Genomic DNA, 15,955 nt, shown 5'->3' with positions numbered 1-15,955 from the left:
AGTCTCTTGTCCCTCTCCTGTGACCAATCTTTTTTTTCCTAGGCATGCATGCATCAAAAGCAAAAATACCAAAATGATCAGTTTTCGTATTCTACACATAGGAGTTAGATCCTGAGTTTGCTTTCTATGCTTCATCTCTCAACAGTGTGGAGAGAAGGAAATAGGAACTCTGGTGGGACAATACAAATGTTTGGATTAACAGCAATCCTTTCCTTAGAGTAAAGTAGAAGTAGCTTTTGAGGGTGGGGAATTGTGCAATTAGTAATGATCTCTTTTCTTTTTTTTTGTTAGAAAAATAAAAAGAGCTACTATTAAAGTCAGGGAAAATCTAGGACTCCAAAGATCTGTAGAAGTCATTTATAGCTTTGAATGCCCTTCCAAATGCTACCATCTACATGAGTTACCAATGAGCATTTCTGTCTAACAGGAGATAAAGGTGGCGCTTTTTGAAAACTGATAAAAGCTGTTCCGAGGAAGAAGTATGACCTGCATCCCTCAAAGCAGTGTTTAACTGCCTACATTATTTGACATTCAAAGAACAAAGGTTTGCAAAAAAGAGACTGATAAGGTACTAATACCTGCATGTAGGCTACATCTTCTGAGAGTGTGCCAGAATTTGTCTGGGAGAAGGCAGAAGACAGACAATATAGATTGCTGTATTTTTCATCAAGTGGTTTGTACCATCTGTATATATTTTACATGTGCCTTTTTGAGAGGCAAGCAGTGTAACTGAGATCCCCCCAGGCTTTGTTCTCTGCCTCTACACCTACCATTTGGCATCAGATGTAGCCAGTAGAAGAAAACTATGGTCGTTGGGACTTTTTTCTTGTTTTAGTTGCAACAGCTGCAAAACAGATGTCGGCTTACATGAATTCTGCCAAAAATCTCTTCCAAGTCTCCCACCCATTTGCTACCAAAGAAAAGCTAGTCAGGTGATACAAATAGAGACCTTAAGTTCAGAAAGAGATGGGAGCTCCCAGTCCTGGCTCTATAAAGGCTTTTAAAAAGAAACAATCAGAAAACCTAGTTTTACCACTTTGGAATTTAAACCAACCACAATTTCTAAAATTACTGTTCCAAGTAGTATGATGTCAATAGGAAATAAAAGGCAATCTGTACATGAACCAGAGCAACATTGCTGCAGAAACAGTCAGATGACAGCAATAGTTCGTAACTGGTGTTCACCTAACTGGCATCCAGGTCTCTTTATAGATAATTTTCAATATCTCAAATGCATCAAGCAGAATACCATTGTCTTGCTGGCCAGATATTTGCTGAAATGGATTTATTAGGATTTGATTCTGTTGCATGGACCTCAGTATTAAGAGGCAGTTAGATTTCTGTGTATCTGTTTCAGGTTTCTGTGTACCTCTTCAACTTCTGCTTTCAGCAATATTGGAACATATCATGTGGGTTTTTTTCAGAGTATCTTGACTATTAAAAATGCATTCGATGACATTCATAGCAAATAAATACAAATCTGAAACTTTTCCATTGTGTCAGTCTGCTGATGAAATCATCCTGCTGACAAAACTGTGGCTGCCAGGCACTTACAATCCAGTGTTGATTTAAAGGCAGAAAAATGCTACTCATGCAGTTACATTTCCTTTTCCTTACATCAGTATTCCAGGAACCTGAAATTTACATGCTAACAGCATTTGTAAATTGGGAACTAAGAACCATGAGTATTAACCTGAACAGTGACTTGGCTCCTTATGATTTTACTGGCTGTACAGTAATTCTGTTTTCCTTATGGAACCATCTGCTTGCAGAAAAATTGTGTTACAAGTCTTAGTCACTTACAAAGATCAGTGTCTTCCTGGGTGACACTTGGATGGGTACTCCTGAAATTTTTCTCTTTGACCTTTCATGATAGCAGTAGCTGTCAAGGCTTTACACCCTTGAACCCACTTTCCATTGCATTTCCTGGTTTATGTCTTCTTTTCTAGTATTTAATTTTTGACAGGGAGTCACTGTCATCTGCAGGTGCTAATGCTTATTTAAGGTCACAAGCTTTAGCCTGGAAACCAGTGAGCCATGGATTTTACAGCGAATACTGTCATGGGAAGACTTCTTGGCTTATGGCCGCACACAGGCACAGGTTTACCAAGACAGTTAAGAGGACTTTAGCAATGACTTTCATGAAATACTTTTCTGTGTCGCATTGCAGATAAGGAGTATCAGCACCCACCTGCTTTCAAAAATGTATGAAACATGGTGGTATAAGAAGAGAAAGTCCAAATGCTCAGAAGAATGTTTAATCTCTCTTCAGTGATTCATTGGAATGCTGATATAGGGGTTTAAGTATTTAAGTTCAGGTTATAAACACAATATTTGGACCATATAATGAGAGGGCAGATAAGGAAATTTCAAGGAAGAAAGGTAATGTCCATGACCCTACCATGAAAAAATGTGGAGAGAAGTCATTGTGACTCTACTTTGCCAACTAATATGAAAGAAAAATATGTGAAATTCTAGACTTAAGGTGATTTTGATCTGTAAAGTTTTCTATGTTGAGCTGGATAATAGACCTTGGCCCAGCACTGTAGTCAATGGGTATGCCATCTAATGGGGTCCTACCTGAGATAATCTTACCCCAGTTGTGGCTGAGCAGCTCCCAAACCAACCAAGGTGAATACCTTCAATCATACAACCAGCAGTATGCTGCATGTTTGAAATAAGGTTCTTTGTGTCATGTCAGCAAAATTTGAGAGGTTTGGTGATTTGAAGACATTATTTAAAACCATTTAAAATTAATGACTATAGCACTGAGTCAAGCATCAACAGTTCTCACTAAAAAAAAATAAAGGTTCCCTTCCCAAGAAAGAGTGACTGACAGAAAGTGAAAACATTTGATACCTTTATAAAAGTAGATAGTTGACTGTAGTTTTGAAACCAGACTCACTGGCCCGTTGGACAGTCTCAGGCATGTCGATGATTCATCTGACACAGAGTCCCAGGGAATGATTTCTTGTGAGCCTGTTCATTTGGATGTTGATCCAGGTTTCTATTTAAATCAGCACCTGAAGTGTGAATTAATCTGTGACATTTTTAACATGGTTCATGAGTCCAGATTTTGAATAATGATACTCCTACTGATCTCCTGCTAATTTTGGATTGATAGGTATATCATACCCAGACTTATAAATGTCTGGTCTATTTTTGGTAGGGTTTTTTTGTTGTTGGGTTTTTTTTTTCTTTCTTTGTTTTTTTGTTGTGTTTTTTTTTTTTTTTTTCCACTCTCTCTATTTTGGTGTTTTGGGTTTTTTGTGGGGTTTTTTTTTTTTTGGTGGTTTTTTGTTTATTTGTTTGTTTGGGTTTTTTTTGTTTTGTCCTATCCCCCCCCCCCCGCAATTTCTTGTCTTTTCATTTAACTAAACAGACTTCACTGGCAGTAACGGAATGACTGTCTTTGAGTTCAGTAGTTGGTCTCAGGAGCAAATGTACCCATTTCTGAGAGCAAAAGGAATCAGGAGGGTGGTAATGAAACTTGCAGCAAATCTCTGATTTTGGTCAAAGTATTCCTTAAGTAATGACCTGTACTGGTAGGAAATTTTCTGTACTTATACCAGCTGTGGCATAACATCCCTACCTGCACAGCAGCATGAGTAAGAGAAGATCCCATTATCATATGGGATATGCGCACTGATTTCTTTTTGATGTGTGCTGAATTTATGATGCTTTGTCTGTTTCCTTTTCCTGAAAGTGTAACTGGACTAAACCTTAAAGAGTATTCTTTGAAAGAGAGCTTTGATTTAAGTGCTTTGGCACTTTGAAATAGTGCTTTGGCTTAAGCTTCACTAATACTAGTGAAGTGATAAGAGAGAGATTCTTGAAGTATTACTCATTAAGACACTAATCAAATGATACACATCCTGTACTGGTTGGATGCACTGAGAGTTGCCAGAAGTGGGAAAGATTTGAAGCTCTGCAGAAATTTGACAGAGAACTGTTAGGAAATGAAACACTGCAAGGTTTTAAGCTAAAGTCTGACATCTGTGAATGAAAGCAGCAGCTCAAATCAGTCAGAATTACTGCTGCTTTCCTGATTTACAGTAAAGGATCCATAGGTATGAAAGCAAGGGTACATTTCCGAGAAAGAAATTTTGAAGAATGTAACTTAAGCGTGTTGTTACCTTTGGGCTTACTGCACTTCCGATTTAGCTGCAGACTTATCATTAATTCCATTTTTAATTTCCTTTCTTTCTTTTTTTTCTTTCAGATTCTCAAGAAGGAAACTACAAGTCAGAGGTCAACAGTAAACCCAGGAAGGAAAGGACAGCTTTCACCAAGGAGCAAATCAGAGAGCTAGAAGCAGAATTTGCTCATCATAACTATTTGACCAGGCTGAGGCGATATGAGATAGCAGTAAACCTTGACCTCACCGAAAGACAGGTACAAATGCAGAATAATGAACTTTAAATGCTTGCCCAATTTTTAGCAGTGGTAGAGAACTTGTCTATGTTACTAATAGGTATATTTGTATATCAGATTGAATGTTCATAGCAAAATGTTATAAAGGTATTACGTCTTTGCTATGCAATTTATATTTTCATATGTACCAGCTACTGATTAGTTTCATCTAGTAGTCAAAGATGGAAGATAAAAGAATGAGTAACATATCTGTTTAACTGGTGCACATCTTTTCTAATCTGTCCACACTGATGTGGCTGAAGAAGTGGTAGGTCCCAAATACTGCATGCACAAGCAGTTGATTTGCCTGCATGCAACAAATATGAGCATCTTGGTTTAGTCTATTAAATATATGCAGTTGCCATGTGTCCAGAGTTTCTGAACATCCTGTTTCCAGATGGCAGCAAGAATGGGAACACCAGCAAAACTGGAATACAGGCATTTTTAACTACTTTATCTTACCCGGTGCTGTGAAAGCAGAGGAGATGATGGAATTTCTTATCACTGTTATTGGTTTCCTGCTCACCAAACACTGGTTTGGGAGACACTTCTGCACATGCTCAAGTTTCATCATGCATGTTGTCACATTGGCTTGTAATGGAAATATTCATGTTAGGCATGTACTGAACTGTTTCAGGATCTCATCCCTAACCATTGAATAGGTAGTAAAATCACATTTCAAATACTAATTACACCAACATACAGATTTAAAAAATGTGTTTAATAAAGACGTTTAGAATACTGTGCTCAAATACACCAAATCTGATGAAATATTACCTACAGTTTTATCATTAAAATTGAAAGTTTTTTTCCCACTGATAGTTATCCTTTCTTCACGAATCACTATTAGATTGAGGGACTGGTTTAGATACAATCAGTAAGATCATAGAATGATGGTGGTAGAAGATGATGCTGTATCTGAAGATATATTCAAGGGAAGGTATAAAAATAGCACCGTGATTTGTGAACTCTAGATTTGAGAAGTTTTGCAATTTTCTTGTGTTTCATTAACACTGACTACAAGTAAACACCTCAGTGAAAATCAGTCTTTTCTATACATATGAACACACATTTACTCACACAAGCAAATGAAACAGTTTTTTTCTTTGAAGGCTTCTAGAGAATGGCTATCTCTTCCAGCTTGTCAAGAAGCAGCCAGTGATTTCTCTTGTTCTACTTCAACAAGTTGCCAGGTTCCAATGGGGTAATTTTCTGTTACTTAAATGTGTTGTATTTGTAAAGCACGCCATTTTGTATCAAACAATTGATAAAATTTAGAATTTTTCATTTCCACTGACTAAGGTAATCTGAGACGATTAGATTAACTTTCACACTTTATTTTGACAGCTAAGGAGAGTACGGATGAATTACTATCTCAGCGTGAAAGAATACATTAAAAGATGTATAACTGCCTGTCAATTTGATGTGAATCAGTCAGCTGAATTCAGAAAACATATCCCCATGTTTAATAATGGTGAATTTGGCCTGGAATTTAACTATTCTCCATGATAAATTCTTTATTCTTCAAAGGAGAGAAGTTGTACATTAGTACAACTAAATGAAGAAACAGTTCACTATGCTAAAAAACCCCAGTTAAACAGCATTTAAGATACTGATAAGGGTCAGGTGAATATCAGATATTGTCTCCATAGAAGAAAAGGCAGCCTATGCTATGGAAGTGCAAAGAATTCATTTAAGTCATGGGAGCACTTGCTATTTTCTTGCTGTCACATCATATCAGTTCTAAGCGTTCTGCTGATAATTGTGATAATTTCTATAGAATTATATTTAGTCTAATTATGTAATCTAATTCTTTGCTTCCCCAGATTATCACCGAGTGACAGCTGAGCTGCTAGAGATAACTCCCTTCCTTCCTTCCTTCCTTCCTGATTTCCTTCCTGCTTTCCTTCCTGCTTAAAGCCACCCTTACTTAGCAAAGGAAAGCATTAAGATTTTTAGCTTGATAAAGTCCAGTTCTGTATCTTACCACAGTAAAATGGTCTGAGGAAAAAAAAAAAAAAAGGGGGCAATAAAACCTGCATTGTTAATCGAAAACACAAAGAAAATGGAGAGGAAATTCTGGACATATTTTTCAGTTTCTGAGTCATACTAACGCAAGTGATGATGTCCCTTCCAGTGTTGTCAATTAGAAATGCCTCTTTTTAAAAATCAAATATATTGCCTTGATGGAAAAAGGGTGTAATTAGGCATGGAACTGGGTGTGGGTTTCCATGGTATATGGCGATCTTCAGAAGCTGAATGCAGTAAATTAAAAGGCTTGACTCTTCTTTCATACTTGCTGTACATCAGTATTTCTTCATTGCCTTAAAAAAAAATTACTTCAGGGTGAACCTGGTGCAACACTAATGTTTCTTTATTTTTTTTTTTCCTTTTCAGTTAAAGGGCTGAGCTCATGTTAAGTACTTGTCTTTCTATCATTTGCAGATTATTCTTGAGTGGCATAGCAGCACTTGTTTGTTCACTATAGTTATTACTTTCTTTTACTAACTGTTTCAACAGAGGAGATCATATTTGATAAATATTTGAAGCAGATGTAACAAAACAATCCTTTCTCTAAAATTATTATGACCAAACTAAAATATATTTTTTGAATTCCAAAAAAAACCCACTCTCCAGTGATGTAGCATTTTTTAAGAAAATTGCTATTTTTGGAACAGCTTTCCTTTACTGTTTTCACCCCTAAAGACTGCATTGCAGAGAATGATACCTCATAAACAGTAGTTCTTTTGTTTAAAATAAGTGAACATATAAGTGATGACCTCGATATCATCACTCTCTTGATCTCTCATGAAATATTGAATTTGCACGCAGAAAACTGAAACTTGCTTCACATAATACAACGACAATAACCAGCAGTGGGTGTTGGGTGAACTAACATCTGCTCAAAAAATAGGTTTGAAAGCAGACCTACCCCTTGATGGAATTAATTGTTTGGCATAATTGTTTTTACTAGGTTTTTAAAATTTACGAGCATCGTATTATTCAAAGGGAAAAAACTCCAAAAGTAATCTGGGGAAAGTATTGTTGGGTCATCCTAAATTACAGCTTTCAGTTATATCCCAAGATGTGAGATAAATCACAGAGCCTTGTGTCTTAAGGCAGCTCGATCTACCTCTTGCCTATAGTGATAATTTCAGCCATACGCTGCAGCTTAGAAGAGGCACTGACCAACTAACACTTCATAATTACCTGTCTGGTATTTAAACAAGCTGTAGAAAAAAACACGTCTGACCATATTCAAAATGTATATAAGGGTGTTGAGGTTTTCTACAGGCATCATCTGACTTTTGAAACAACTCACAGAAACAACAACAAGATCAGAGCAAACATAAATGACTCATGGAAGGCCCTTTCACAAAAATAGTAATGAAAAAAAACCCCTCACAACATATGGATCAGGAGAAGGAATTAATCCTATCACTCCCTAAAAAGGAAACCTGACTTACAAGACAGGAGGATGAAATGAAATAAGTGCCTCAATTGCCCAGATATTGAGAGTGCACTTTGACAGCATTATAAGCACATCTGGTGGTAGGATGGGTCTATTATGGTATTGTAAGAATTCCAGCAGTATAGATATATGTAATTCCTGCCCCATCTCCTATAGAATGCACTCACAATCCCTGTTCAGCCAGCAGTTAATAATTTTCAACTGGCAGGCCCCTATTTTGGAAAGCCAGTTAGACTAAAAACTGTCTTAGCTCCCTAGATATTTCTAACCTTGACAAGCGCATTCTTGGCTTTTTTGTACATCCAAATAAACCTGGAGAAGGTTCCATGCAGACTTTTTAATATCTCGCTGTGGGATGAGGAGAGGAAGCAGCTGCAGTGGGGTATCAGAGGCGTGGCAAAATGGACATTTTTATGGAGTTGGTCCTGCCAAATATAGAAAGAGTAGGAGATCTTTCCACCTCACAAGATCTTTTTGCATGGAGCTAATCAAATGAGTAATGTTGCAGTTCTGCAGGCCAGCTAAGGTTACCGGAATAAACAGTCCAAACATGTAATGCTTCTGTTTGCCAACATAAACAGAAAATCCCACCTAGTCAGATTAAATTCTGCTGATGGCAATGAGAAGGTTTATTTCTTTTTTATTTATATATTAGTGTGAGGTGTCTCTGCCCATGGCAGGGGAGTTCGAATTTGATGATCTTAAGGTCCTTTCCAGCCTTAACTATTCTATGATTCTGTGATTCTTCTTAACTTTAATTTCCAGTACCCACTCAGAAGCCTATCATTTATACAAGCCCTGAAGCCATTGATTTTGCACAGACAACAAAATTTTTTTGTCAAAATAAAGATTGATTTTGCATCTGTGTTTGGCTTCTGTGTATGTGGTACCAACACAGGATGGGTGACAAAGGAAAAAGCTTTGTAATGACTTTTTCTAACAGAAAGAGAAGCAAGTAATGTTGTTATTTAAATGTATTTGGGCAGTGTTGGCATAGTACCGTAACCCACGCTGTAGCACTGTATTGTTATGACTATACAAGTAATGAATTAAGTTTTCCATCAGAAAAGTTTCCACAATGCTTCATCATCAGTGACGTCATTAAAATTCTTTTCAGTATTGCAGAACTCAGGTGAAGCTAACCACTGCATTTTTCAGACTTGACCTCTAAGGTAAGAGTAGCATCCCTTAGTCACCCGGGTGAGAAACCAGGGAGTTCAGTGTTCCTTAATTATTTGTTTGTTCTGAACCACCTCTGGAAGAGTAGATGTCTTTCCATGCGTCACAGAGCATGACTAGTTTCCTGCTCTAGGAAACCAGATTTCTAAGGTTAGGTGGTGACATTACTCCCCTGTATACTTTCAAACAAAGTCAAACAATGAATTGATAGCACAAGCTTGACCATCTAGGTCTGATTTGTTGCGCTGTCACGTCTTCTCTGAAAGGCAGCTGCTCATGCCAAGCTTCTATGTATTAAGCACCCTCTATACACACTGTAATAATGAGACTGTGTGGCTTGAAATCCTTTGGATTATTTGTTTTATTTAAAGTAGCACTCTTAATAAAATAAAACTCACTAATACTTTTATATTTGTCTTGAGCAATATAAATACCAGCTGTAAGAGTTCCTGCGCTCAGTTCTTTCTTAGGAAAGAACACTCCTGGCAAACTTAATTACAACTTGTGCATAATTTTGATTTGTACCGTAATTCTTCTAAAAAAGAACATGGCAGAACTTCAAACAGCATATTTATTTCTGCACTATTGGTTGAATTCAAACAAGCAGTTCCATGTGCAAAGATCCTCAAAGCTGTTAGTTTACAATGGGCCCTACACCTGCACGAGAAAGCCCCTGAGGTTCTGGGTGGGAAGAAAAGTCTGTCTGTGCCAAGCAACATATGTGATATAGACAGAAATAATAGCAGCTCATACAGCTGCTTTTACAAAATGAGTAAGGCTTTGCTGTCCTCTACCCCTAACTTTTATTAGACACAAGTTGAGAAAGATGCAGATTCTTCTGTTGCATGTTTAAGAAGATAGGAGATTTTTAGGTTTGTATGGTCACTTTAAGAACCACAGAGAAGAACAAATGATATTGGAGAGTTACAAATAAACATGTAGAATTTTCAGGGCACTGGGAAATGTAGAATATCTTCCTGGTTTCTTCTTCCCAAAGTAGTAGCAAAAGAAAAAAAAAGCACCAATCTACTTAGCTGAAAGCCAGTCCTGATTACCCACCATCCTTTAACTTTCGCCCTCAGCTGATCTGCGCAAAACGGTGCAGAATGATGCATATTAGAATTTTTTTCTTGTGAAATAAAATGCCCTAGATGTAATTCATGCAGGTAAGTGCCTATTCGAATAAGAGGCAGAGTTTAGCTAAAGGTGTTCTTCCCAACAAATTAGTTTCCACCATGTGTTTCTTCTGTAGATTTTTATATATATGCAAAGGAATTGGATGAAGGTAGATTCTAAAAAGATACATTGTAGAAGAATAAGGTAGATGGAGTTCTAGCAGCAGCCCCACAGGTTGCCTTTCTATGCCCCTTGCCAAAAAAAAATAGATTAATTTTAATTTAATTAGATTATGTACAACAAGTCAGTAGGTAGAAAGAACCTGAAATAGTGTGTTCCTTTCTGCTTAAGGTATGTTAACCTTGAAACTGATTTAAGAGAGGTTCTGAATAGGAAGGGTTAGCTGTTTGATCATGAAATTAATTTTGAAGATCACTGGTGGAAAAGGTGACAGTGCTTTGGATGGAGTAGAGGGAGGTAAACTGAGTACTCTCAAAGACTTCTGGAACTGGAATGAAAACCCTCCTATCACTGCTCTCTGAAATATAATGTCCATTCCAACCCTGTCTAAACGTGGGAGGTAGAAAGGAAAATGTATCACCTAAGCAGTAACCAAACCTCAGCTGACTTCTATGTAACAAAAAACCAGAACACACTCCTACACCTTCCTGGGTGCCAAAAGCTCCAACTGTCCTTTGTGCACCTGCCAAAACCTCCCCTTTTTCTCAACAGCTGCTGCAATGTACTTGTGCACATTCAGGGCAAAGTCCTGTAACGTAACACAGAGCAGTTCACTTTAAATCAGTGAGCAGGTGACCTCAATAGTTTTAATCAGAAGGTTCTGGTACCATCCATTCATTTCCAAAGTAAAGTTAATTTTCTACAATTGACATATTTTAGTACTATCTTGTAGTAACGAAGAAGACATTTAATAAGAAAACATTTAATACTCTTTAAACTGGTTTAAACTGATGTCTTTAAACTGGTTTTAAGCTCAGAAGAAATTTAAGATTTTTAAGGTTTTTTTTGTTGTTGTTGTTCTTTTTATTTGATAGAAATTGGAATTCCTTTAAATCATATAGGGAAGAAAGTTAAGTTTAATTGAATAAAACTACCTTAATTTCTCTCTTATGTATCCAGCATGACTGAAACCCAGCTGAACTATTTAAAATCTTCTGTTACCTTTAGTTAATGAAGTGAACTGATAACTCTGACTGCCATTTCTGTAGATATTTTAAATGAATAGATTTGACTCTTCTGACACCTATATTTAGTCATAACCTAGAATAAGAAAAAAAAAACAACAAACCTTTTCTGGTTTTACATCCGTATTTGCTTTTATAAGTATGTGGAATAAACGATCATAAAAATAATACCTCTGTATTGCAAAAAAGGTAAGTTTCAGCTGTGTAACAGCAGTGATTTCTGTAGAGTTCAGAAGTTTGACTTTCTTTTAAACTTGGCAGCATTAAGTGTTGTATCCAAAAATAACAGCACTGTTTTTAGAGCCAAAAAAAGTTGAGAAGTAAACTTTTATTTTATTTTTTATTTTGAAAAGTCAGGGTTAATTTCTGTTATCCACACGTTTGTCTGCATTAGAGGAGAGTAAATTGACAGATTATAAAAAAAGATAAATAAAATTGAAAATGGCTGACCAGGCGCAGAATGCTTAAAAGGCTTGGTGATGTGCTCTTCCTGACACATCATTTAGGTATAATAAAACATGGAATTCGGGGTACTAACTTCAAAGACTCAGAAATATGCATCTCTTATAGCAAAATATCAGTTTCAACTGGCACAATGCTCTTGCTTCTAATTTTTAAGTTTCGTGAGGTGGAAGACCTCAAATTTTAATCTCATTTGGGGCTCATGCCACAGAAACCTGGAATAGAAAACCAAATTTTAGGAATGACTTTTTCATTTCAGAAAAGAGCTTTTTAAAAGAGAAATGTCTTTTTTTTCTTAAAAGAAGACAGACAGCAGACAGTGCAATTAAGGTAGTCTATAGTCATTCATGCTCTGATTTTTCAGACAAGAATGTCTTTATTAAAAATTAATCATCAATTATAGAAGGTATCTGTTTAGCTTTTCTCTGTAAGTACAGAATGCTAAAATCACATGTCAAAAGGAAGTATCTGTACTCTACACAGCAAGGTAGAAGTCAATTATTCTCAAAGTGAATGTGACTGAAATGCTCTGCTGGAGAGAGTACTAAATCAGGTGATGCCCTCATTTGGAACCAAAATGATATGTTGATGTCCGCATCATGAAGTTGTATTAAAGATATATAATGCAAGACAGAACATAATGTGGCCCTTAAGTCTACTAAGGACCTATATCTCATAAGTATATAATGATGACTTCAGTATTGTAGGCACTAAGAACGTCAGCCTCCTTGTTTTAAATCTTTTCCCATGATTCCTATAGAGTAGACCTTAAAATAAATTGGTCACAGCAAAAACATTTATCTTGTACATCAGGAGATGTGCAATGTGAAATCATTTACTCGTATCTTAAGTAACAGTCTAATCATCAGATGTGGAGATGCAGATGCTAAACAACTTGTTGACTAAGGGAAAAGGAACCGTGCTTTCATGCCAGAAAGCAGATGTGCACAATAGACTGGTTCATAAGTGCTGATTTAGAAACAGCTGTTAGTGCTACCATCATCTTTAATATAGTTCATTTCCCTCCACTTCCTTTGTTTTCCTTACGTACAGATGCTTGCTCTATAGTTAAGTTGTGCTATTCAGAGGGTGGAGAAAAGGGAGTGCATTTTAATAAATAATAGGCAATCAGGACCTGATTCTGGGAGGTGGTGAGCACACTCAGCTCCTGTTGGAGCCAACTTAGACTTGAAAAGCAGCATAAAAAGGTTCATCAATATCAAGTTTGTCACAGTAGATCTTTACTTGAAAAAGATACCATTTTTGCCAAAGCTGTAAAAAATGGCACAAGCTAGTTCTTTCATTGGAAAAAAGTTCTAGAGTTTTTCAAGTTCAGTTCAGTAAAGGCTTTTTCTCCTTTATATTTCCTTTTTGTTTTTCTTTCAGTTGTTCTAACTTTTCACTTTTGCTCTTTTGCCCTTTCTTTCATTTTCTCTCCTTTTTCTTTCTACTCTCTCATTTTTGTTTCTGAAGTTGTTTTGTACTGCTGCAAGCTTTGTGCAGCACCTTTAAGTTTCAGTTGAGTTGTGGATTTGGAAAGCAGTTTTCCATGAATTCAGATAAATTGACACTCTGAAGCACTTCACACAAAGTTTGCTTCGCTTCCTTCCCATTATTAAAATGTAGATGGATCACATTATCAGTAACAACTATACCCTCCATAATTGACTCTTCAGTTCTAAAGGAAGTTCAGAATTCCAATATCTGAATTTGATCTCTAGAGGAAATAACAAGTGAAGTACCTGTCTCATATTATTAGCACATGAGCATTAAAGTCTTCATTTAGAGTCCATTGAACTCTATGGAAAAACTCACATTGACATTAGTGCACTTTGGACCAGGTCAAAAGTGGATTTCAGTACTTTATAATGGAGGATATAAAGAAATCTATAGAAAATACCTAACATTGCCTCATCTAAGAGTCCTGCAGTACTTTAATGCAGCAAAATGTATAAAAATAAAATATTTTCAATTATAAACTCCACTATAGCGAACTTCTAGATTTTGCAAATAAACTTTGACATACCAAATAGTTTCTTTTATATTCTCTAAATCAGATACCGATTAATAGAACTAATTAAGGAAAAAAAAACTAAAGTTTTTTTGTTAACCTTTTTCTTGTTCAAATTACTGCCATTTTCTCTGTATGCAAAGCCTCACAGGCTATATGCTAGTCAGTAGTAGATATATATTCTCCTGTGGGAGTGTCAGGATTACTGACTTCCTTCTACACTCAAGAGAGTGCACGCAAAGGCAGCTGGTGTCCTTTCAGCCCTGTTTTCCTTAAATGCCATGTTTCTGCCATGTGCAGATGCAGCATTGCATGCTGATCCTCTGAGGAATTTATAAATGTGTCTTGCATTTATTCTTGAAAAGGGAAATCATCATCTTTTAATTGATTTATATCAGCTAATATACAGACACTGACCTAGACTCATCCCTGGTGGAGGTATTTCAGGGTATGGTTGGATGAGCTAGTCTGAGGGTAGATGATCTGAATGAAGAGGTATACCCCAGCTTGACCTTAGTTACTCATTACCTGGAAGCTGGTGCCTATCAGTTCTGCTGGTTTTAATGCTTAAGGAGGCAGACTGCCCTCGACTGCGGTTTTGTGAAGTGATCTGAATTACGAAAAGCATCAGCAACAAAATTTTGTAAGAAAAAATGGAAAACAAAAAAAGAACAATTTATAAAATGAAGTAGAAAATGGTCAAAAAAAAAAAGTCAGGCTAGCAGGCATGAGAGTTTAGCTGTCTGTGAGAGAAGGACAGAAGTGAGCACCTGTATCAGCAGCCAGGCAGTTGCCATCCTGCTCATGTCTGTCCCAGCCAGAAGACTGTAGAAGTACTAACTTCAGTTTCGCAGGTATACAAAAATGAAATAGGTGCACCCCGAAGGTGGTTTGCCTGGATCTCTCCTGTTCCAGTAAGTCAAAGTAGGTTGAATCCAGGCTGTGGATTGCAATTTTTTCCTTCAAATACATAGTAGTCACTTTCCTTGACAATTTTTGCACTCATTATTATTTTGTTTTAGGCTTTCAAAGCTATGACTTACTCTGTGAATGTTCAAGGACATAAAAACAGCTGGAGAATTACTTATATCTTTTAAATATCAGTCCAGTCCTGTAATTTCTTCATAACAAATAAAATTACCTTAGCTCTTATTTCAGAAGGAGAGTGATAATATTCTGTGGTACTGGGTTTAATTCAAAGTATATGGAATCCAAAACGTATTATTTTTGTATTTAGGTTATGGCTGCAGTTGCACCTACTGCAGTCTGGCACTAGTACACTAGTGTTTTCCACAAGAGAAAATTCATTGTCTTAAAAACCAAAAATAAACAAAATGACATCTTAACTTGTCCCAGAAAGCTGCCAGTGCTGTACTAATGCTATGCCCTTTTGAAGACACTCTTTCCATGATCACCTCTGATACGTGACCTGAGTATAGTAATTCCCAGCATCACAGCAGCCAGTAAATAAATACCTTCCCCTTTACACTCATTTCACTTTACAAGCCAAATTCTTTGGCTCTGATGAGTTGACTAAAGGAAAGGATGTGCTGTGCTTTGAGGCTGTTAACTAACCTGGAATCATTTTGTTCTGGTCCCAAGTGATTGACTTTAACAGCTCACGTTGGCTTTAACAGGCATATAGAGTATAAAAACCTAAATATACCTCGCTTCTCACATACGTACATACAGACAAGTGACATTAACTATCAGTTCAAATGTAGTAAAATTTTAATGTAAAATTCAAAGTGATAGTAAAGGTTAAACACTGTGATGTTTCCTGGATGTGTAAGACAGATTCAGCAAAACAGCATTTTTGTGGCTCTATTACTCATGTTGTACAATATGTCCTGCTGTGCCTGCTCCTTGCTGTTTCTTTTAAAACTCTGAAACACATTCTGCTAAATGCAGCAGAGGATACACCAACATTGCAAGCCTTCTTGCTTTCTTTCCAAGTGAAAAGCTGCAGACATGGTTTATTTTTCTGTGGAACCTCCATGTGAAAAGCTGCACAGGCACACACACACGAGATATTTTAGCAACATTAAGCAGCTCAAACCTCACAATCTCCTATTAATACTGTTTTCAGTGACAATA

The 15,955-nt window shown here is 36.7% G+C and overlaps 1 protein-coding gene across 1 annotated transcript in view; it reads left to right on the top strand.

Moving 5' to 3' along the window:
* MEOX2 (mesenchyme homeobox 2) overlaps window positions 1-15,955 on the top strand; it is a 53,717-nt gene that overhangs the window by 35,312 nt on the left and 2,450 nt on the right. Inside the window, exon 2 of the mRNA XM_057406186.1 lies at window positions 4,223-4,395. Within this exon, the coding sequence (XP_057262169.1) occupies window positions 4,223-4,395 (173 nt within the window). The remainder of the gene's footprint in view (window positions 1-4,222; window positions 4,396-15,955) is intronic.

This window comes from Pezoporus wallicus, unplaced genomic scaffold (assembly GCF_028554395.1).
Source record: "Pezoporus wallicus isolate ANWC-B61680 ecotype Strahan unplaced genomic scaffold, APGP_CSIRO_Pwel_v1 contig_5879, whole genome shotgun sequence".
Classification (NCBI taxonomy): Eukaryota; Metazoa; Chordata; class Aves; order Psittaciformes; family Psittacidae; genus Pezoporus; species Pezoporus wallicus.
Note: the sequence above shows the minus strand (reverse complement) of the source record. Positions and strands in the feature narration are given on the sequence as shown.